The following is a 23,696-nucleotide window of genomic DNA, read 5'->3' on the forward strand; positions in this document are numbered from 1 at the left end:
ACTTGTATCTTCTAGCTTTCCCTGGACCACCTATAGACAGGTGTGATGCACAGCATTCTGACTTAGTTACCTCACATCATGCCTGAGTTCCCAGATGACAGTTCAGCCATGGAGACCAGCTCCCTCATAGACAGACTCACATGATTGCGTGGTGATTAATCTCCCAAGACAGATAATGGCCTGTGTCTCTACTCCTTGTCAGCTGGTAATTTTACTTAATCTTGGATGTCTACTTCACATGGTTGCCATTTAGGGTTATAGTTCACATTGCACTCCTTGTTTCTCTTCTTCATTCCTCACTCTTTCAATTTAGAGAGTACTTAGAGAAATATTTGGAGATTTACTTCTGCCACCCTCTTAAGAGGTACTATATTTAGTAGAGAGTGTACTCTGGAGTTGTATAGTGCCTAGATCTAAGACTCTACTTTTCCCATTTTTTAGTTTTTAGGTTTGGAAAATTTCTTCATACATCAATTTCCTCAGTAAAAAAAAAAAAAAAAAAGAAAAAGTTGGTTAGCAATAGAACCTACTTCAAGGGAGTTATGATAATTAAATGGATTGGTATTTTTTTAAGACTCAGAACAAGACCACATTAAAAAGTGCTCAACAAATGTTAGTTATTTTGTTATCAGTAGAAAACTCATGCTTTCATGTCCTTCACAAATGAACCTGCCTAACTGGCAGTGATGATACTGTCCTTAAATCATTTCATCTTTATAGAACTCTATGATGCTACTTCAATATTTATAGTTGCTAACAGTTTGGGACAGAACCAAAGCTATTCAGTACTTCTTATATTTGTGAATAATCAGTATTTTGAAATATTCCAAACAAGATATAAAGTATAATTTTATGTTTTTAGATAAATTCTATGATTTTAATAAAATTTAACAAAATATGTGTATTATTTACCACTTTATATACAAATTATTTTACTGACCTTTATGGCACTCTTACCTGACCTCCCTCTGCCCTCTCAATGTTACTGCATGTTACTCACTCACATCAGCTGTCTTCTGTTCCTTGAATGTTCCCATCTCCTTCCTGGCTCTTTCTCAGTAATGGCATCTTATTTAGTTCTCCCTCAGAAAGACCTTTCATCCCCACCCTACCTCCTAGTCACTATTGTCTCACTGCTTTATTTACTTGCTAATAGTTATTACTCTAAAATTATGTTGTTGGTTTATTGGTTTACTTGTTTATTCCAACTTCTCAATTGGAGAGACAGGCATAGGGGGAAAAAGAGGACATTCTGGGGAAAAGAATCTTAGATATTTTAGCACTGTTACCCTATTATGTGAACTTTGGGGCTAAAAAGTGAAAGGAATTCCTACCTGCACAGACATCTGATGAGATAAGAAAAACTGGTTCTCTTGTTCAAGGTTGTATCTCAAGCATCTAGAACATTACCTAGCAAACACAAAGGCTGTGTGGAAGAGGGTTTGAAAACCACCTTTATAATATTATTTCATTTTATCAGTTGAGAACCACAAATGTATCCATGTCACATACTTTTTATTCATGCTGCTCTTAAGTGCCCAGTAATTAAAATTACTAACCATACTAATGTAATTGTCAGAAACTATGTAATGTATTATAATCCCTAGTGATGAGGAGTCTTTAGTGAGGGTGGTGTACACTGTTTAGTTGTAGGTTCCTTTGAAGTGTTACTTAGGTTTAGATAAGGATTTTTTAAAGCCAGGTAATAATTTTAATCTTATAATATCTGAGACCCTTATATACACAATGATTTGGCAATGATTAGTAGGCAATGATTTGGATGGAGTATTTTGGTGACAGGTCTGTGTCTGTGGTCACTCTGTGAAGCCTCTTGGAAATCTTTGGTACAGGCTAGGTTGCAGCAGATAAAGCAGTTGTGCCTTGTAGACACAAAGCAAATGGATACATAGTCCAGTTCTCTAGGAATTCACAATGGGTGTGTGAGAAGAGAATCACTGTACTTCTATATAAACCACTATACTTCTATTCCAACTTTGACTTAGTAAATTGAATCATGTGTCAATTACTATAGAATTCTGTGAGTCACTCTGCCTTTTGAGAGGCCATATCTGCGCTCATTCATGGAGGGAGGGATCGTATCCAAGAGAAAATTTATAATAAAAGGCATTTCAAGTAGAAAGAGCAGAATGAATAATGGCTTAGAGGAAAAATGCTGTCTTCAGTTCTCTATTGCATATCTTCTCAGCTTATGGAAAATATTTTTCAGTCTAAAGGGTGAAGTTTAGTCTCATGAAATTTAAGCAAAATATTTTGTCATACTCATTCACCTCTTCAGTCAACTAGGGCATAGACTTCAAGAATACAAAAGGCAAAATGAAAGTTAGATGCTATTTTCTTTTATGCTGAGGCAGCTCTTTCTTTAGACAGTGACTGCACAATGCCCTAAGCACTGGAATAAAGTGAAAGGTGTGGGGATAAAGATATCACCTGGAGAATCATTGGTTGGCATTTCATGGTTGTTATTCTGTCTTATGTATATTGCGGCAGGATTGCAAAGGGACTAATATGACACGTTATGGACCTTGGACTTTATCCAGTAGACTATCATTAAAGGTTATGGGCATAAGCAATATGTTTTTTTTGTGTTTCAAAGATAAAATCTGGTGATGATATCAGGATCTGATTAGATAAAGACCGGTTAAGATATACTTGTTAGTGTAGAGATATTGTAGGGATATTGGGGACCAGACCCATAACCTTAACCATGAAGGAAAGGACTTGAGTAGCTCCAAATAAGAATTTGGGAATCACTACAGCTATGGGTATGACTGAAGTCAAACAAGGAGCATACAGGGAATTCTGGAAATCAATTATGTGCAGAAAGGAAGGAGAGCGTGAGGAATCAGTGAATAAGTCTAAAAGAGCATGATCAGAGTGGTGGAAGAACCTGCAAAGTGAGGTTCTAGAAGCCAGAGGAGGAGAATGTGGTCAAGAGTCTCAACAAGTATTTTATAACAACAACAAATGCTACACTTAAGTGTTTTGCAATGCTGTACTAGTGATTTCACTAAGATTGTTATATAGGGCCTCCCCTGGTGGCGCAGCAGTTGAGTGCTGGGCTGCGAAGCTGCCCTCAGCCTCTGTAGCGCTGGTTTGATCCCCGGCGCTGGCGAGGGTCCCACATGGCTGAGACCTCTCCTGCCGCGCCCGCTGCTCCCCTCAGCAGTGTATTTCGTCAGTCTGCCTGTTCTGTTCCCCGCTCTGGCTCTGGTGAATTGTCTCACCCTTCTGCGCTTCTGACTGTACCCAGCGCTTGTATAAATAAATAAATCTAAAAAAAAAAAAAGATTGTTATATAGCCCAGAGTTTCTGGCATTTGCTAATGAAAAATGATACTAATTTTTAAATACTATTCAGATATTCTTCAACTATTGGCTTCAGTAGTAGCCCTTTGACAGCCACGCACATAAAAAAATATTGGACTATCTGATCTCTAAGGTCATTCCAGCTTGAAAGTTTTGATGTAAAAGCACAGCTAAGGACAGAGTTTTGTGAGAATCACGGGGATTTTTTAATTCAAGGATACCAATATTCTTGTTGACTGCTTCTTAATAAATGTGGGGTTTTTTCTTACAAATAAACTGCATGAAATTTAGTGTGTATGTTTGCACAGAGACAGCAGTAAAGGATTTTAATGCATGTCATGTTACTTGTACATAATTAAAAAGGGCTCAGATGTATTTTTTTAATTGTTAAGTAATTCAAGTTTGATTCATTTTATATGCTTCATTTTAATGGAGAACTGAGAGACAATGGTATGTATCTGTTTTGTGTTGTTCCTAGGTTTTGATGACAAGATCATCTACCAATATCTGGAGAAGAACATGACTGTGTAATTCGACATTTTCCTTACTACTGTTAAGCTTTTCTGTATTAATCCACTTGTAGCAATATTTAAAATTTTACGTTATTATAACAATTCAAGTTTCATGGAAAGCAATTCTATTTGTTAGTTTTTCAGGGGGATATAATGATTTTAAAAGAAAAGAATGTGCTGGGTAAGGTGTACTAAGTTGAAGTTAAACCTGAATTAGACTTACGTATACATTGGTAAATACAGGGTGTCAAATATATGAAAGTTAGAGGAGTTCAAGGTGTCCTTTTAAAATGTAGTTAAATTAAGAATCACATTATTTGCGATGACTTTGAAATTATTAGTTTACTTTTTGAATGCTTTCAGTCATGATAAGATTGGTCAACAGGACTTTTTTAGTTTATCATCTAATTCTCAACAACGAAACAACACCCCAGAATAAATATAGTTACCCTAGTCTTAACTTACCATGAGGAAGTTTTTCTTAATGATTTATATATTTTGAAGTATACTCCCTACAGCAGCTTATAAAAGATGTATGATGGTTGGTGAATCAAAAGGTATCAAGTCCAGATTATTATAGAAATGACCTGGTAGATTTGAAAAAAATGGAGACTCTTGATCATGTTTTGAAAAATGAGAAGAAAGTACCTCCAGATAGTCCTACAGAGAGGCATGTTTTATATTGATGAAAATGAAATGTAATGTCTTATAATCATCATTAATATAAATATATTTTATTTGAATAAGCATAGACTGATGTTTTAAATGTATTAACTGATTATCAAAGCATGAGTTCTACTTGTTCAGTGGGGTTTCTTTATAACTATCTCTTGCTATATCTTTTCCACTTGGATAATAACCATTACATTATCTATTAACTATAATACAATATTATCATTACATAACCCCAGTACATATATTATAAATTGCAAGCTGTTGCTCAGGAAAGATATGTTTACCAAGATTCCTGTTGTGTTGAACACTGAGCTGTGAACAGTACATCAATTTCTTTTGGGTTTTCATATATCCATTTTTTATGCCTTTGGCATGGTTTGTAGAAACTTTTTTATTTGAAGGTGTCAAGTAATGAACTGAAAAAATGGTAATATTGGTATCCTATATTTTATTTTAGAATTATTGTCTTAAAAGTGAAAAAAATAATTGCTTAGCAAAACCCAATGGTTGTTTGATTTCTTAAATACAAAGATTCAGAGTTAGGAAACATTCATTTCTAAATGGTCAATGACCTAGTTTTAGAAGATGCTCTTTTTTTATTGTTAGAGTGTAAACTAAAAGGGCCTCTATTTGGTTCATTAAGCATGTAAGATACTACATGGCCAATAAGGCAGATGCTTTTCATTTTCAGTTATCTCTTGGTATCTCAAGTATGCCAGATTAATAATCTCAAAGGTCAGGGGGTCTCTTCTGTTGGTCCCACTTTGTGGCAAGTTTTGCACTTCTGGCAAGTTTTGTACTTCTGGCAAGTTTTGTACTTTTGTACTTCTGGCAAGTTTTGTACTTCTTTGCACTCCCTAGTGTGCTAAAACCATCCCAAATGCTCATCAACAGTGACTGAGGAAATGTAAGTAAACAGGACTACAGTGGTACATCTTACCTAATATTATATTGCTCTGAGGTACCACTCAAGTCTTTGATATTCCCTGAGTGCTTACTGTGTTTTGGCACTAACCAAAGTATATTTCACACAGAACTGTGTTACTCCTCCAATCTTCATGAATCTCAGGAAGGATAGGTAGTTGTCCATGATTACACATCAGTTAAATGAAGAGCTGGGTTTTGAATCAAAGTAGAAATCACACTCTTAACTATTCCATTTCACTTTGAATTCTATATTGCCAAAGGCCATTTGCTGCTGGATACTGACCATCTGCACTGCTTGTCATAATTAGTTTTTATTTGTCGAGGATGAAAAGATAGCCAGATAACTGAAAATGGAAGAATGAGTGGTCTCTTGGGGTAAGATGCATTGATCAGGAAACAGAGTATGTGCAGTGCTGTTGTTCTTTTTCAGGTATGCCTATTATTACAGTGGAATTGGCGCTGGTGTGCTTGTTGCTGCTTACATTCAGGTTTCATTCTGGTGCCTGGCAGCTGGAAGACAGATATTCAAAATTAGAAAACAATTTTTTCATGCTATAATGCGGCAGGAGATCGGCTGGTTTGATGTACATGATGTTGGGGAGCTGAACACAAGGCTCACAGAGTAAGTGCCTAGTTTTATGTTTAATTCAGACATGATTTTTACTAAAATGAAAGGGATGACATCAAATCTGCAGCACTATAGTAATTATGGGATTAAATTCCTTTTGCACAGATACCAGGTCATATGCATATTTTGTTCTCAGTACCCTGGGCAGGCATAAGGGAACCTTCATTACTAGCGCTGAATGAAGCCCTGGACTTGCCAGACAAGAGATCCTCTGAGAGTGTGCAGTAGAACCACAGCATGATACTTTCTGGGGAAATTTCCAAACAAGATCCTAGATATAAAGTAATTTAACCCATACTCAAATTAAAAACAAACACCAAAAAACAATATCTAAAGAAACAAAAAAATTCAGGAGAAAAGTTCTTTGTTCACAATTCTGATATTTATTTCTAACACTTTTTTTTAGTGATGTCTCCAAAATTAATGAAGGAATTGGTGACAAAATTGCAATGTTTTTTCAGTCAATAGCGACGTTTGTCACTGGTTTTATAATAGGATTTACACGTGGTTGGAAGCTAACCCTTGTGATTTTGGCCATTAGTCCTGTTCTTGGAGTATCTGCTGCTGTTTGGGCAAAGGTAGGTGAAACCTACGAATACAGAGTTTAGTCTATCTCTACTCGCCACGCCATAATAGAAAGCTGTTTTTGCCACATGATGACCCTGGCTTGAGACTTGATATTTGGTTTTAAATCTGTTCAAAATCAGTTGAAATAAATAAATGCAACCTCACTGACTTCTCCGTCTTCCATGATTCCATGATATCCTGAAACGGATAGTTTTTTGGGTCAGGAATATGAAAACAGTACCTCCAATAACTCATTCTCTGCCTTCATAAAAAGGATATACTCAACTCAAAGAATTTTGTTTCCTAATGGGCAATGCTATATTCACATAGCAAGTAGTGATTTGAGTTCAAAGCATTTAGTCTCAACACTATGTCCCATTTAGTTAACATTATTGGTTTTAATGTCTTTGTAGATTTTGTTTAAATTTCTATTCATTTATAGTTTTGTCAACATAATGAATGGTTCTGTGTTTATAAATCTGTAAATCCAGTGGTATGATTATTTTTTAAATGGATACTTCTTAGTCCCATATGCATGTAAATTCTTAACCTACAGTTCCTCTAGTTATGAAGGTAAAGTAGTTCACATGGCCTGTCTTACTCTTCACAAAGCCCTCCTATGATCTTGTAAAATATATTTTGCCTTTAAAAGCTGGACATAATGTTCATTTTAAACTGATTTGGTGTAAGAGTGGGTTTCTGTGGAGATATTGGTCCAATAATTTCTGTTGGGTTTAATATCAACTTGGAGAAAGTGCTATAATTCATATGGATAAAGGATATATATGGGGAAAAAATATATGTACACATGTATGTCTTAGCCAAAGCCGAAGCTAAGAGAAAATAAATTTTAAGTGTTAAAAAGGTTTAGAAGCTTTACCCTGTTGAATAGGTGTTTTCTGTTACTGCGCACAGTAATTACCATTTGTTGGCTTAAGTCAATCAAATACTTGTTAATGCTCTGAAGTATATGTTAACTCATTTTACAGAGGAAGAAGCTGAGGTTTTGAGAACTCTGTTAATTTGTTACACAGAATAACACAGGGTTTAAATTGTTTTCTTGGTGGTTAAAGTAATCTCTTTCTATTTTGGCTGAAATATTTGGCAAAAGCTTTGTGTGTTAATTGATTTTTCTGCTTAAATACTAAGCAAGTTAGGTGACAAACTCTTCATATCAGTATTTGTGGAAAAACTTTAAAAAAGTTAATATCTATTCTAGTTAAGTTAGGAAAACAGACAGTTAATCTTTAAATAATTACTCATTACTTCACATACTATTTATTTGGTAAATGGAGCCCTAGACTTATTACTGGAGACCTAGGTTTTATTTTTTTTTTTTAAGATTTATTTATTTATTTATACAAGCACTGGGTACAGTCAGAAGTGCGGTAGGGTGAGAGAATTCAACAGAGCCAGAGTGGGGAACAGAAGAGGCAGACTGATGAAATACACTGCTGAGGGGAGCAGCGGGCGCGGCAGGAGAGGTCTCTGAGCCATGTGGGACCCTCACCAGTGGCCGGGGATTGAACCGGTGCTGCAGAGGCTGCGGGCAGCTTCGCAGCCCAGCGCTCAACTGCTGCGCCACCAGGAGAGGCCCAGGAGACCTAGGTTTTAATCCTCATTTTGCTATAAACTTTTGGTTTGGTTTCAAACAAATTTCTCATATTTTCTTGTCAATCATATTAAAAAAACAAATGTAGCTAGCCCAGTTTGGGAAGCTTCCTTATCCTTACAAGCCTGAGACACTAGGATAATAGGGTAGAACAGAAAGGGACCTACTCATAGAAAACTTGATTTAGGAAGCTTAAGACCTCTGTGCTGGAGATCTCTTCCCTCTCCCAAAGATACAGGTGCAGCTAGAGAGTAGGAGAAACCATCACACATCTTGTTCCCACCAAGAGATTACTCATGGTCCAATCTTGAAAAACCACTTCCACTTCCTGAGGTAGCAGAAGCAGGGCCAGTTGGTGCTTAGGTAGCTCCAGATAAGCCAGAATGACCAAAATGTTACCACAAAAGCTCTGAATATTAAACTGTCACTGGAACCACAACTCACAGAAGTAGGCCAAAAATTGCATTAACCTAAATAGGGAAAGTGCTTGCTAAAATAAAAGAATTGAGTGTGACCCCAAGTCTCCTAAACTAATTGTTAAAATATTTAGTACACAATAAAAGTTACTTGTAATACCAAGAAGCAAGAAAAGCTTAATATGAATGAGGAAAAAAAAAGCAAATTAACTGACACCAACATTGAGATAAATCAGATGTTGGAATTATTTAACACAATCTTAAAAACAGCTATCATAAAAATGCTTTACTAATCAAATACAGATCCTCTTAAAAGAAAAAAACAGAAAATGCCAGCAATAAAGAAGAAATTATAAAAAAAAGTAACAAAATGGATTTAGAGAACTGAAAGACACAACAGCAGAAAATCATGATGATGTGTTTAGCCCAGTTGAGGGAAAATGACAGGGAAGAATCAGTGTACCAGTAGATAGAACAATAAAAGTGACTCAGTCAAAACAAAAAGAAAATGAAAAGATCTTCAGGGACCTATCAAGCAACAACAAAAGATCCAACATTTGTTATTTTTGGAGTTCCAAAAGGAGAGAGAGCGGGAACTAGAGGAGCATTGGCAGAAATAATTGCTGAAACTTTCCAACATATGAGAGAAAAGCCATCAAGTCCAGGAAGCTGAACTAACACTAAACAGGATAAACAAAAAGAAATCCATTCCAAGACATAGCACACACACACACATCATAAAATTGCAAACCAATCCCTTGATTAACATTCCTCAATAACATATCAGAAAACCATATCCAGCAACATATAAACAGAATAAAATACCATGATCACTTGGGAGTCATTTCAGTTACACAAGGCTGGTTCAACATTTGAAAACCAGTCCATATAATCCGCCGTATCAACAAACTAAAGAAAAACCACATAATCATATTTGCATGTGCGCGCGTGCGCATGCACACACACACACATACACACCATTTGACAATATCCAATATCCATTGATGAAAAGACATCTCTCAATAAGTCAAGGAGATAGGAATAATAACTCAATTTGAAAAGATCATTGCAGAAACCTTACAGATAATACAATTCTTAATAATGAGGGAGTGAATGATTTCCCCTTAAGACTGGGAATAAGGAAGTCTACCCTTCTCACTCTCATTCAACAAAGTACTAGAACATATGGTCACATAACTGGAACTTATGACAATATTTACATACATACTTAACAAAACATGTATAGGACCTGTATGCCAAAAATTGTTAAATGTTGTTGAATGAAATCAGAGAAGACTGAATGGAGAGACCTAGAATGCTTATAGATTAAAAGAGTCAACATAGTAAAGATATAAATTCTTGCCAAGCTGATCAATAATTTAAGGCAATTTACAAGAAAACATATTCTAAAACTATGGAAATAGGCCCATAATACCTAAAACAATATTGATAAAGAAAAATAAATTGATAGAAATGAAACTACCTAATATTAAATCTTACTAAATAGGTACAGTATATTGGTGGAGAGAAAGATACTTAGATCAGTAAAACTAATAGTGAACTCAGAAAGAGACCCATAGAAAGATGTCTAGCTGATTTTTGATAAGGTACAAAAACAATTCAAAGAAGAAATTGCCTTTTTAACAAATAATACTGGAACAATTGTACATCCACAGTTAAAAACAAAACAGAATTAAACCCCAAAACTTTTACCTAAACCTCATATTACCTAAGCCTCATACCTAAACGTCATTATGAAAACTTAGACTGAATCATCAACTTACATAAAAAATGTAAAGCTATGAAAACACATTTAAAAAAGACTAAAAGGAGACCTTTGTGATTCAGATCAAGACAAAGAGTTCCTAGACTTGACACTAAAAGCACAATTCTTTAAAAAAAAAAAAAAGACTTCACTCTAATTCTAAATTTGACTTAAGAGTAGTATTATAGTATAGTTTATAAGTGTTTGTCATACACACTTGTATATGTGCAAATGTATATAATTATAATAAAGTAAAAATCAAAATCAACAGGCAACCATAAGCCAGAGACATTCTGTAGGGGAGGAGGAGGGAGAGGGATCAGGACAGGGGTAGGAAGAGCACAAGAGACTATGGTGATGGTGCACAGGGGAATTGGTGGTAAGAGTTTCATGGGAAATAAAAAAATAAATAAATAATAAATAAATAAATAAATAAATAAGACGTCATCAAAATGGAAAATTTGTTGCTCTGTGAAAGCCATGAGAAGGTGAAAAAACAGGCTACAAACTGGAAAAAAAATTATATGCAAATTACACAGCCAGCAAAGGACAAGTATCTATAATATATAAAGAAATCCCAAATTCAATAGTAAGATAACAAATCAATTAGAGAATAAGCAAAAACATGAACATTTAATCAAGACAACTATGCACATGAAAAGTTTTCCAGCATCATTAGCCATCAGCAAAATGTAGATTTTGATCACCATGAGATATCACTACATAAAATTAAAAACTAGTGAAATACCAAATGCTAATGAGAAGGCAGAGAAACTGGGTTATTCAGATTGCTGATGGGAATGTAAAATGGTACAGCTTTTTAAGAAAAACAGTTGTACAATTTCTTATAAAACTAAGATTCAGTTGTCATACTGTCCAGGAATTGAACTCCTGGGCTTTTACCTGAGATAAGGGAAATTAGGTTCATGAAAACCTGTTGGAATATTTATAGCATCTTTCTAACCCCAAATTGGAACAACCCCAGATAGCCTTCAACAGATAAATAAACTGTGGTACATCCATACCACAGAATACTAGCCAGTCATAAAAAGGAAATAACCATAGACACACAGCAGCCTGTATGGATCACCGGGAATCTATGCTTTGTGGGGAAAAAATAATCCCAAAAGATTACATACCATCTGATTCCACTTATATTACATTCTTAAAATGACAAAAGTATAGATATGATGACAGATTAGTAGTTTCCAGGGGTTGGGACTGGGGGAGGGGTGCAGATGGTTGTGCTATAATGAGTAACACAGTGGATCCTTGTGATAGAATTTTTCTGTGTCATGTCTGTAGTCACATCAGTCTACATAAGTGATAAAGTTGTTTAGAACCAAACACACAAATGCATATGCATATGACAAATTGGTAAATCCAACTAAAGTTGATAGATTTTAACAATGTTAATTTCTTGATTGGGATATTGCTCTATAATTTTCAAGATGCCACTATTGGGTAACCCTAGATGAAACACACATGAGCTCACTGATTGTTTCTTAGAACTGTAAGTGAATCTGCAATTATCTCAAAAAATTAAAGCATGCATAAATTATCTCAAAACAAAATCTACACTGAAAAATGGAAAAATGGGACAAAAGATGAAGGTTAATATTATTTTAGTGGTCAGAAATATTACTTCTGAATATATGAGTTTGAATAATACAAAATTGCCTACATAAGACAGATTTCAACCTGTAGAAATAACAATTCTATGTCTCAAACTAACTCTCCTTAGACTTTAAGAAATTATCAGCTTTTGGATACTTTATATGGTTATATAATATAACAATAGTGTTATATTGTTATATAACTTTATATTGTTATATTATTTATGTGGGTAATTGTAATGAAGTATCACTGTTCTGTCTTTTATATTACAGTAACAATTGAAGTTGACTTTTCATATCCCTGAGAATAGTTTGAAGTTTTTTTTCTTTTGACAAACATACTCTCACACAAAACAAAACAGTAAAGAGTCTATTATAGTCTTACGTAGGCATAGGCTTATAATTATGAAAGGTTATAGAAGAAAAAAAAAGAGACAGGTTGAATTTGACATGGTACTTGATATATTAGCAATAATAAAAATAGTATATTTTTATACTCCTGATTCAAAAATATTTCTAGTCATCTTCCTGTTGTTGAATTTCTCTGACATGGAGGATTCTTGTACAGTGCGGTTTCGAGAGGAGCAGAGAATATTAGTTGAAGCATATTATATGTTGGATATATTAATATCTTTTATCATACAGACCAGTTTGTTTCGGGATAGCATTGACCAACTTGACTCAAAACTCAGCACTATGAATGACTCAGGAAGCCTTAGGAAGATAGCTTTGAGAAGTAAGGAAGATTTGTGCATTGGTAAAATACTGCCTTTGTACCAAAGAAAAAATGTACACTATCTGCACATAAAACACAGTTAATAAATGTCCATTTGCCTTCACCCACCCACTCATACATACATATGTCATGGCTTCTTTTACTTTCTCACACAGCAAAGGAAGAAAAGCACTATTAAAATCAAAACAATTTTGAGCTTTTTATGATAAGAAGGAATAGATCGATATTAGTTACACAAATGTGTTTACAAATACCTGTATTATTTATTGAAATAGTGTAATATTATTTGATCAGAATTTTATTATGAATTGCTTGCATGCTTTTTAGTTACATGGTTGACTACTTAGGTATTAGCCTTAGTTTCCTGCCCATACTAATTGATCTGGTTTTCATAGTAGGATGCTCTGGAACCTGAGATCACATATATTGGCTGGTTTCAGAGAGATTAGCAACTCTAGTTGCTATTAATTCAGGCTGTGAAGTTTATGCACTCAGACTTGATCCTGGACATTTTATTTATTAGCAAATGCCTGCATGATAAAAGGTATATCTAACATGTAATATGCTTCCTCATATAATGAGGAATAATGCCTACTGTGCAATAGAAATAATGCCTACTGTGCAATAGAGAAGAATAAATGAGATTCTGTGTATATAAGGAGTTTAGTACTGTTTCTTCAATAGAATAAATGCTCAGGGATCAAACTGGAGGATTAAAGGATATCCCCAAAACAAAGACTTCCCAGAAGGCTAAATGTTTTTCTCAGGAGTACCAGGAGAGGAGCTTGCCCTAACGTGCATAACTTTCTGGAAGTCCTGTCATGACACATGCTTGGTCCCCTCCTTTTTTTGCCTCTGACCTCAACATTTTTGAACCAGAGTAGTGTTAGCAATGACTGTTGAGCTTACACCCTATTTCCTTAATGTCATGCCTTTTTTCTCTATTTTTAATGAATGTTGAAATTGTATTCATTTCTAAAATTTAAGATCTCTCAAAAGTTCCAGTTTTTTTTTTTTAAGATTTATTTATACAAGAACTGGGGGATGTGCAGGAGGGTGAGAGGATTCACCAGAGACAGAGTGGGGAACAGAACAGGCAGGCTGACTGAAACACTGCTGAGGGGAGCAGTGGGCAAGGCAGGAGAGGTCTGCTTGCCATGTGGATCTATCCAAGGCTGGCAGGGACAGCTTCATAGCGCTGCGCTCATCCACCTGTGCCACCAGGGAGGGCCCCCAGGTTTATTTATTTGCATGAGTATCCACAAGGTATTTTGTGAGGAAAAAAATTTTAATTTTAATTTATTGTATATCATCTCAGTTCAAAAAGAATTTGGCATTGCTCACTAAGTGAATATATGTATATGTGTGTATATATGTTGAAAAATAGAATATAATGACCAAAATTTAATATGGGACAGATTTTATTCTATACATATATTAACATACAAAGAACATTTGTGTATATACTTACTTTACAAAATATAAAATTGTTAAAGAATTTTAATTAATCTCAAATTGCATTTTTAAACAGATACTTTCTTCATTTACTGATAAAGAACTCTTGGCATATGCAAAAGCTGGAGCAGTAGCTGAAGAGGTCTTAGCAGCAATTAGAACTGTGATTGCATTTGGAGGACAAAAGAAAGAACTTGACAGGTTTGAGTCTCTTTTTAAGTTGATGGAAATGTTAAATTCTGTGTCCTCTTATATGCCCTTCTGGATGACAGTTTTGATTATAAGGGTATTCTCGTGTGTGTGTGTGTGTGTGTGTGTGTGTGTGTGTGTGTATGTTTAAGGATATACTTTATAGGAAATCTAATATTCTGGAGAAGTAACTCTGCTAATTCAAAGCATTCTCTAGAGTTTTCTAGGTGGATAATGACCTAAAAATAATTTTTTAAGGCTGAAACATTTTATATCTCTGATAGTAATCTTTTGTAACATTAGCTTATTCATTTAAAATTTTGTTTATTTTTTGACTTTTCAGTTAGCTTTTGTTTACAAACTAGTAAGATTTAGGTGTACTGCACTACCCCTCAATGGCTGTATATACCATAGCATGTCCCCCGACCAAAAATCTAATTACCCTCCGCCACCATCAGTACAGCCCTTCTACCTGTTCCACCCACTCCCACCCTATTATTTATCTATTTTTATTGATATGTGTGTTACCACACCACACCTACCACCAAAGTCATCATCCTCCACCCTAGACCATTGGGCATCTTCCCGTATGGGAACATTTTAATGGGTGGTTCGTTTCCCTTCTCTCTGGACTCCTAATTAACTGGATTTATACTCCATGATTTGGAAATTAAAAATATAACTAAAAAGTACATTTCTACAAAAGCACAAAATCTTTTTTATTATATGTTATTTAATATTTTTCTTTCAACTATTTCTTTTCATTAGAATTCTGGTATACTGTCGTGGTAATTTGTTGATATTTATTACATTCCTCAGAGCCACTAATTTCAAAGCAGTAACAGACTTTGTTTAAAATTTAGTATGTATAATAATAATATTCCAATATTACAGTATTTTAAATGCTATCAATATGCATCTATATATCATCTATCTATCCATCTGTTTGAAAATAGGAAAAAGTAAGCTATGTGGTTTGTTTGGGAAATTATACATTGTTTGCTAATGCCTTAAAGAGAATAAGGTGGTCTTCCTAAGTTAAAGTAGTAGTTACCTCTGGGGGAAAGAGATGAAAGGCTGGTTTGAAAAATATGGGACATTTACAGGGGGCTTCTGTGATTCTAGCAATATTCTTGACCTCAGTTTTATTTATATGGGTGTTTATTGTTAATTATTCTTTAAATGATACGCCTGTGTTTAGAGTACCCTTTGTTCATATGATATATTTCACACCCACAAAGATGATGTTCTCTGAGAGTAATTTGTGATAGTGGTAGTTAAGTGCCATAGTTTGCAGGAAAGCAATATCTATGATTTTAGTTTCTGCTAAGGTTTTTTGCTTTTGCCTTAAAATATTTCCGATAACAGAGCGAGTCTTTCTTAATAATTGGGCAAATATCCAATCAAAACACCTACTGTCATGGAGTTGAAATTCTACCAGGGGTCAGGGGAGGATGCATAAATCACAAATGAGCAAAATATCTAATGTACCAATTGGGTTAAGTATTATTTGGGGAAATGAAATGCTCCATTGGACTGAGGGGTACTATTTAGAGAGTTATTTTTAAATGCCCTATCTGATTAATGTTTGAGGAGACACAGAAGGAAGTGCTGAAATGATGATTCTTTTACATTTTTCTCAATGAAAAGTGAACCAGAAAAAATATATATCCACCAGCATTAGGGAGACAAAGAAATCTTATCTGCTACTGTATAGTTTCTGAGCTAGGGGAATCATCTCTTTATAGAAATAAAAATCTCAAATCTGACCCTGATGGGAATGTTGAGTCTGAGTTTATACAACCTTGTGGACTAGAGAGGTGTTTCCCCCCAAAGCTGAAGATTTCGCATTAAAAATGAGTCCTAGTCCAATGATACCACTAAAGTGTGCTAAAACAAATGAAACGGGCTGAAAATTAATAAATTAAGCATCCAAATTAAGAAGTTAGTAAAAGAACAATAAAGGATGCATATAAAGGAAATAATAAAGTTAAGAACAAAATTTAATTTAATAAAAAATAAAGGTAGAAATGTAGATTGACAAATCTATAAACTAATTATTTGTAATAAAGTAACCAAGTAACCAAGTATTTTAAGTACCAAGTATTTTACAATAAGTAACCAAGTATTTTACAAACTTAATCAGGAACAAAAAGACAAATGAATAAGGAAAACTTGATTCAGATTAAAAAATCATTCAAAAAAATTACTTATGCCAATAAAATTTAAATTCCTGATAGACAATATCCTAGAAAAATACTGGTTAAAACTTCACTTAATCAGGAGAAAACCTGAGTAGACTTATAGTATTAAAAGGAATTGAATCAAAAATTGAAAATCTCCATCCCCTGCCCCTACATACACATATGAACAATCAAAATCCATCAGGTCCAGATAATTTTAAAGACAAGTTCTACCAAAAGCTCGAGAAAGAGAGAAACCTATTTTATACAAATTGTTTATGAGGCTAGTACCACAACCATACAGGTATATGAGAAAGAAAATAATAATATAGTCTCTCCTAAAATATAAACACAGAAAATCCTGAGATATTATTAACCAAATATATCTATGTGAAAAATATCAGATTGAAAAATATCCTGAACCTGATGGACTTTATTCCATCAATGTAAAGATAGTTTAACATTAGGAAATTAATTAGTATAATTAACCATATTAACTGATTAAAAGAAAAACTTTGATGACTAGGAGAAAAGATATTAATTGTTCACAATTAATGACAAAACTCCTAAAACTAGAAACTCTTAAAATTTTGTTAAAGTAATAAAAAGTATATGCCAGAGACCCACAAGTAACATCATTCTTCTTTTTTAATTTTTAATCTAAGATTATAGTTTTGCTCTTCCTCCATGCACATGTGCCATTCACCCTCCACATAACCAGTACATTTTTTCAATGAGTCCAAGATTCATTCTTGCTATGTTTTACCTGCGTATGTCTGTTTTTGTTACTTGTATTCCACTAATGAGTATCACTGTTTTATATCTATATCTCACTTTCTAACTTATTTCACTTGCAATAATCACTTCAAGACCCATCTGTTTTGTCCAAAAGCCACTTCTTCATTTGTTCACAGCTATGTAGTACTCTGTTGTGTATATATTCCATAGGGACTTTATCCATTTGTTGACTTTGCAATTATGGAAAGTGCTACAGTATATGTGTACATAAATCTTTTCATATTTGAGTTTTCATATTTTTAGAATAAATACCTAACAGAAGTATTGCTTGGTCACATGGAATTTACATTTTTATTTTGTTGAGAAATCGCCATATGGGCCTCCCCTGGTGGCACAGGTGGTTGCACCCAGCGCTGTGGAGCTGTCTTCAGCCTCTGAAGAGGGTCCCAGCCTGCTGGAGAGGGTCCCACATGGCGCGGCAGACCTCTCCTATCTCGCCCGCTGCTCTCCTCAACAGTGTATTTCGTCAGTCTGCCTGTTCTGTTCCCCGCTCTGTCTCTGGTGAATCCTCTCACCCTCCCGCGCATCTGACCTGTACCCCTGTTCTTGTATAAATAAATAAATAAATCTTAAAAAAAAAAGAAAGAACGAAATCTCCATACTGTTTTCCAGTGAGGCTGCCACCAATTTGCGCTCCCATCAACAGGGGATGAGTTCCTTTTTCACCACAGACTTTTTTTTTTTTAAGATTTATTTATTTATACAAGAACTGGGATACAGTCAGAGGCGAGGAGGGTGAGAGAATTCACCAGAGGCAGAGCGGGAAGCAGAAAAGGCAGACAGACCGAAGACACTGCTGAGGGGAGCAGCGGGTGAGGCAGGAGAGGTCTGCCACGCCATGTGGGTTTCGCCCTGGCTGACCAGGAATTGAACCTGCGCTGCAGAGGCTGTGGAGCCTCTACAGTGCAGCACTCAGCCCGCTGCACCACCAGGGAGGCCTTCACCACAAACTTAATATTTGTTGATGCTATTCTTTTTGATATGGGCTATTCTAAGAGAATGAAGAGCTACTTCATTGTGATTTTGATTTACATTTCTCTTATAATAAGAGATGTTGAACACATTTTCATGTGTCTGTAGCCTATCTGAATGTCTTCTTTAGAAAAGTGTGTAGGTCTTTTGCCCATTTTTTATTGTTTTTGTTGTTGTTGTTGGATTGTGTGAGAACTTTATATATTTTGGAAATTAGCCTGCTGTCAGATGTGTGATATATGAGTATTTTTTCCCATTTAGTGGGTTGCCTTTTTGGTTTTTGTGATAGCTTCTTTTGGTACAAAAGCTGTTTAATTTGATGTAGTCCCACTTGTTTATTTTTGCTTTGTTTCCCCTCCATAATTATTGCCTTATGGTTCAAATTCTCAGGGAAGTTGAGGATTATCCTGAGGCTGTAACCATTTGGGTCCCAGATTATATGGAGTATCCTATTAAATTCCTTTCTTAATGTTACATAAATAACAGAATAGTAGTACTCCTTATAATTAAAGACAGTCTGAATTGAAGGAATATAAATTATTTTAAGAATATTGCTAGTAACTAAATCTATAAAGATATATGAGATGTAACTTGGATGAGGGAGGGAAAGAACAATATAGAAATAAGTTCAATATTGGAAACTGCTTCACTAAAAGTTTAAAAATACTGAGATTTTTTTTAATTAGGTACAGAGATATTTTTCTAAAGATTATGATCAATGTTTTACTATAAGAATAATCAAATGGGCTTATACAGCTATATTCAAAGAAGCTTTATGTGTGGAATCATTTCTTCAGAATATATTAGTTACTAGAATGCACTTTTCAAAGAAGAAAAGTGCCCTGGAGAATTGGAAATTCATTTTGCCTGCAAATGATGAATAGACTCAGAACAAACACCTGATGGCCTAAAATTTTTCAGAAAAATCATTGAAAAAAACTAATTAAAATACAGATTTAAAAATCTGTTCCCCAATACTTAAAGAATGTGCTAATGTGGGTGAAGAAGGAAAATTTACTTTAAATATGGTGATAAGTGAAGTGATCTTTGAGGAGGTTTCATTTACGCTGAGACTTAGAATGAGAAAAAGCTTGCAATAATGAGTGTAGAGATAACAGGGTCTTAAAATTTCCTGGGGTGATAATGACTTTGGAATGGTCTTGGATATACCATAAGGCTTGTGTGACTGGAGCTCAGTTGGGTGAGGGGAGATTGAGGTAAAGAGAGTCTCTTGAAGGTGGACAGGGACCAGAATACAAGGACTTACTGAGGAGTTAGAGTTTTATTACAATGACACAGGGAAGTGGTTGAGGGTCTTTAACAAGAGAATGAGTATCCACATCATGTTTTACAATAATTTCTCTGTCTGTAATTCATCTGGTTAATAGAACAGACAAGTAAAAGAGTAGAAGCAATGAGACCAGTGGGAAGACTTTTAGGGTAGCTTGCTTAGACTGTAGAAAAGGGGCAACAAGTACCTAGCTTTGGGTTGTAATTTATAAATCTTTTCTTAAACCAATATAATCCTTTAACTTTTTTTCTAGCTCTGCCCCTTCCCTTTTTGCTTCCACATAGACTGTTAATTAAAGTCTAAATTTGACCTTCTCTTCAAATTAGCACATACAGGAGGTAACTTCATGGAATAGAATGGCTCTCTTAGAATGAAAATTTAACTAGAATTTAAAATGAATTTAATTAAAAAATATAGAATAGTTTTATTTGCCTTAAAATGATATTTTTCTTCCTTCTGTGTCTTGCAGATGTTTACTTATTAGTATTTTCACTTAACTAAAATGGTTCCTTATTCTTCTTAGTGACTGCATCACTGATAAATATTTTCATGATATTTAAGAATATTTTTTCTAAATATCAGTGTTTTTATTATGTAACTTTATTTTAGGAACTCCTATTTTAATTATCACTTTCACACTAATATGTTTAATGAATGGATAATTATAATATATAATTTTGTATGTGTGACACTTTTATCAAAAAGCGGAGATGCTTGTGTGAAAGTATTATTTATGTTTCCTTCCCCCTTCTCCTCATTTATTTTTTCTGGTATCTAAATTATTTTCTTCCTTGCTGTTGCTTTTCCCTATACAAATGTTTCCTCTGGCTGCATGGGACAACAACATATCAGTGAAATGAGTTCTTCGTTAGTCCTGGTAAGCAAGAACTGAAATAAAGGAGATAAGACAGTGTTAGTTATAAGATTAAAGTTCCTTAAATGTGATCATGTGTACTTCATGTCTAATAGCACCTTTCATGTCAGATTAACTTGTAAATAGGAGTATATACAGATCTATATGTATACACACACGTATAAAACACATCAACCATTGAAGCATACTTCCAAATTTTTTGGTCAAAGATTATAATTGGCATATTGGTATTTAAAATTTTGAAGGGAGAAATTCTAATAATATGTGATTATTTTATCAATCTAAGATTCTGTTTAAAGTTGATATTTAGTGGATCCTGAGGTCACATAAACTTCATTTGGCATGCTTTTGTAACTTTAGTTAATTAGCAATAAACAATCATTAAGACAAGAAAAAAATGCATGTTTATTGAGCAGGGCTTGTGCTTTGCTGTATATATTAATGAATGGCAAGACTCTGCCAAAAAATAATATATTGCCATGTGATATTTACATAGTCTTGTTTTAATGGATCAAAGACCTCAAAATATGATTTCTATATGGAAGTACGTTATTTCAATAATTATGAGTTCTTTCTGTAAGGCAATATTATAGAATCTTCTAGGAGTTGTGATTAAGAGAATCAAAGCAGATTTAAGTCTCAATCATAAGCTGTCCTATTTCTCTAATAGGATTACATGGTTCTATATTTGTGAAAATCCATCTTTTTGTTTAAATCTGGACCTTGTCATCTTATCTTCAGGTCTCTTTTAAGCAGAACAATCTGTATTCCTTTCAAATAAAGGTCAGGTTACAGACACCATCTCCTTTAATATCTGAAGTAAATCATGCTTTGAAAGTTTAAAAAATACTTCAATTATCATTTGAGATTAAGCTTTAAGTCATTAGAATTGGAGAGAGAACTTCTTTCAGTGGATTCCAGCATTGTTTTTTACTTTTACTTGCTTTCTTGATTTTGCCTGTTTTGTGTAATTCCTTGTTATTGTTCTAAGAAGTGTCATTAGATATTCTCTAAATAACATGGGAGACTTTTGTACTATGAACAGTCTACAGGAATATAGTTATACTATTGTTATTTTCTCAGCCCTTGAGGTAGCCTGAAGACACAGGGTGGACTGATCCACCAAGCCAGATCCTCTTACTCCAGCAGTGAGCAGCGTGACATGACAAAGGTTGGGAATTATTGTCAGAGGGAGTGATATGTAAGCAATGTGTGGAAAGGCCAGGGATGGGGAGACTAAAAACATAATTATGGATTATTATATATTTTTATACCAAACAATGTTTGCAGGTCATTAATTTTTTAAAATAAACATCTATGGAAATAAGATAAGCTATATAGCTTATTTAAATGTAAAAAGTATTATATAACAATTCAAAGCTCTCAAAATGTTCTCATACATGTTTCCTCTCAGTGGGTTCTTCTTGCAGTCCCAGAGGGACCAAGATGGAGAACAGCTATGTCCAAAGCTTCATTAGAAGTTCAGAGATTTAAAGATCCTATGGCCCACTTTCTCTACTTTTTCTTCTTTCATTAATAAGTTGAAAAGGCATGTACATGCTTAAAGGGAAAGCACAAGTATAGCTTCTATTTATGTCTTGTGAATGAAAACAGTACAAGTTCCAGAAATTTGCGAACTATCACTTCATTTATTTCATTATTGCTGAGAACAAAGAAGGAACTTATGCAAGACTCACCCTTCAATTACTTAATCTTTATGAACTTCAGCTTTCTCTTTATAAGAAGGAAATATAAGAGCACTAACATAGGGTCAATGTATGAGCAAAAGTAGAAAATACATGTAAAGCACCTATCACAGAGCTGGACATATTCTACATACAATGACCATCGTGCATATTGACTCACTTAATAATAGTTATGAGTATTTATGATAATTTTTGTTACTTCTACCAGATACAACAAAAATTTGGAAGAAGCTAAAAGAATTGGGATAAAGAAAGCTATTACAGCCAACATTTCCATGGGTGCTGCTTTCCTGTTGATATATGCATCTTATGCTCTGGCATTCTGGTATGGGACTAAGTTGGTCATCACAAACGAATATTCTATTGGACAAGTACTCACTGTAAGTGATGTTACATCAAGAAATGAATCATTATTTATAATGTCAAGGAAATTGGTATGTTGGCTTGATTGTAGGAGGTTGTATTTGAAAAACTATTGAATACTACAAACAAACATGCATTATTATGTTTATAAAGTGGGAATGAAAATAGGTGTATTCCACAGCCAGTTTTTTTGTTTCTTTTGCAGATCCTTTGTACAACCTCTCTTCGATTTTTTTTGAAAAATAGCAAATACATCACATAAATTTATGATATTATATATTTTTGCTCTCCCTAAAAGAATATTCTGTTTGGAGGTCCTCTGTCTTACAAATTTGTACAAGTACAAAAGGCTTTCTATTTGATGTTGTCCTCATTATTTAAAGACAGTAGAGGGCCTCCCCAGTGGCACGGTGGTTGAGCGCTGGGTTGTGAAGCTGCCCGCGGCCTCTGCAGCACCGGTTTGATGCCGGCGGCTGCTCCCCAGCCACCGGAGGAGGGTCCCACATGGCGTGCAGACCTCTCCTGCCTCCCGCTGCTCCCCTCAGCAGTGTACCTCGGTCCTTCTGCCTGCTCTCCTCCCTGCTCTGGCTCTGGTGAATTCTTTCACCCTCCTGCGCTTCTGACTGTACCCAGTGCTTGTATAAATAAATAGATAAATCTTTAAATATATATATATATAAATAAAGACAGTAGAATAATTCACAGACACAAGGTCAGTCTGTATCTTCATTTAATAAAGTACATAAACTTAGAAGTTACTGGGTTCCATTTTCATAGGCCAGCACAATATATCTTGCTGAGTCCCTTAAAGTAGTTGTGTTTTTCAGGAACAGATCTGTCATATGAATGTACTGTGTCATAAGGATGATTGTGCCTCTTATTTTTGCCTATCCAGAATAGGTGGGACTGTTCAGTAAGAATGACTTTTATAAAAAGCTTTTATTAGGATATTAGGGATGCTATAAGTGAACCTAGGTAATAAGAAGAGATACATTCCACTTAATAATTGTAATGTAAGTAAGCAATTTAACATCCAGTATTCACTCAGCCAGATCTGCCTCACAAACTGGAAACATTGAATAGTG

General features: G+C 34.6%; 1 protein-coding gene across 1 annotated transcript in view; it reads left to right on the forward strand.

Moving 5' to 3' along the window:
- Positions 1-23,696, forward strand: part of ABCB1 (ATP binding cassette subfamily B member 1) — a gene marked incomplete at its 3' end in the record, with an annotated part of 83,759 nt that overhangs the window by 17,385 nt on the left and 42,678 nt on the right. The window contains 4 exon segments of the mRNA XM_084230847.1: positions 5,871-6,062; positions 6,475-6,646; positions 14,312-14,436; positions 22,457-22,628. Of these exon segments, the coding sequence (XP_084086973.1) occupies positions 5,871-6,062; positions 6,475-6,646; positions 14,312-14,436; positions 22,457-22,628 (661 nt within the window).

Source organism: Talpa europaea (genome assembly GCF_964194135.1).
Source record: "Talpa europaea genome assembly, chromosome: 3".
In the NCBI taxonomy this organism is placed as follows: Eukaryota; Metazoa; Chordata; class Mammalia; order Eulipotyphla; family Talpidae; genus Talpa; species Talpa europaea.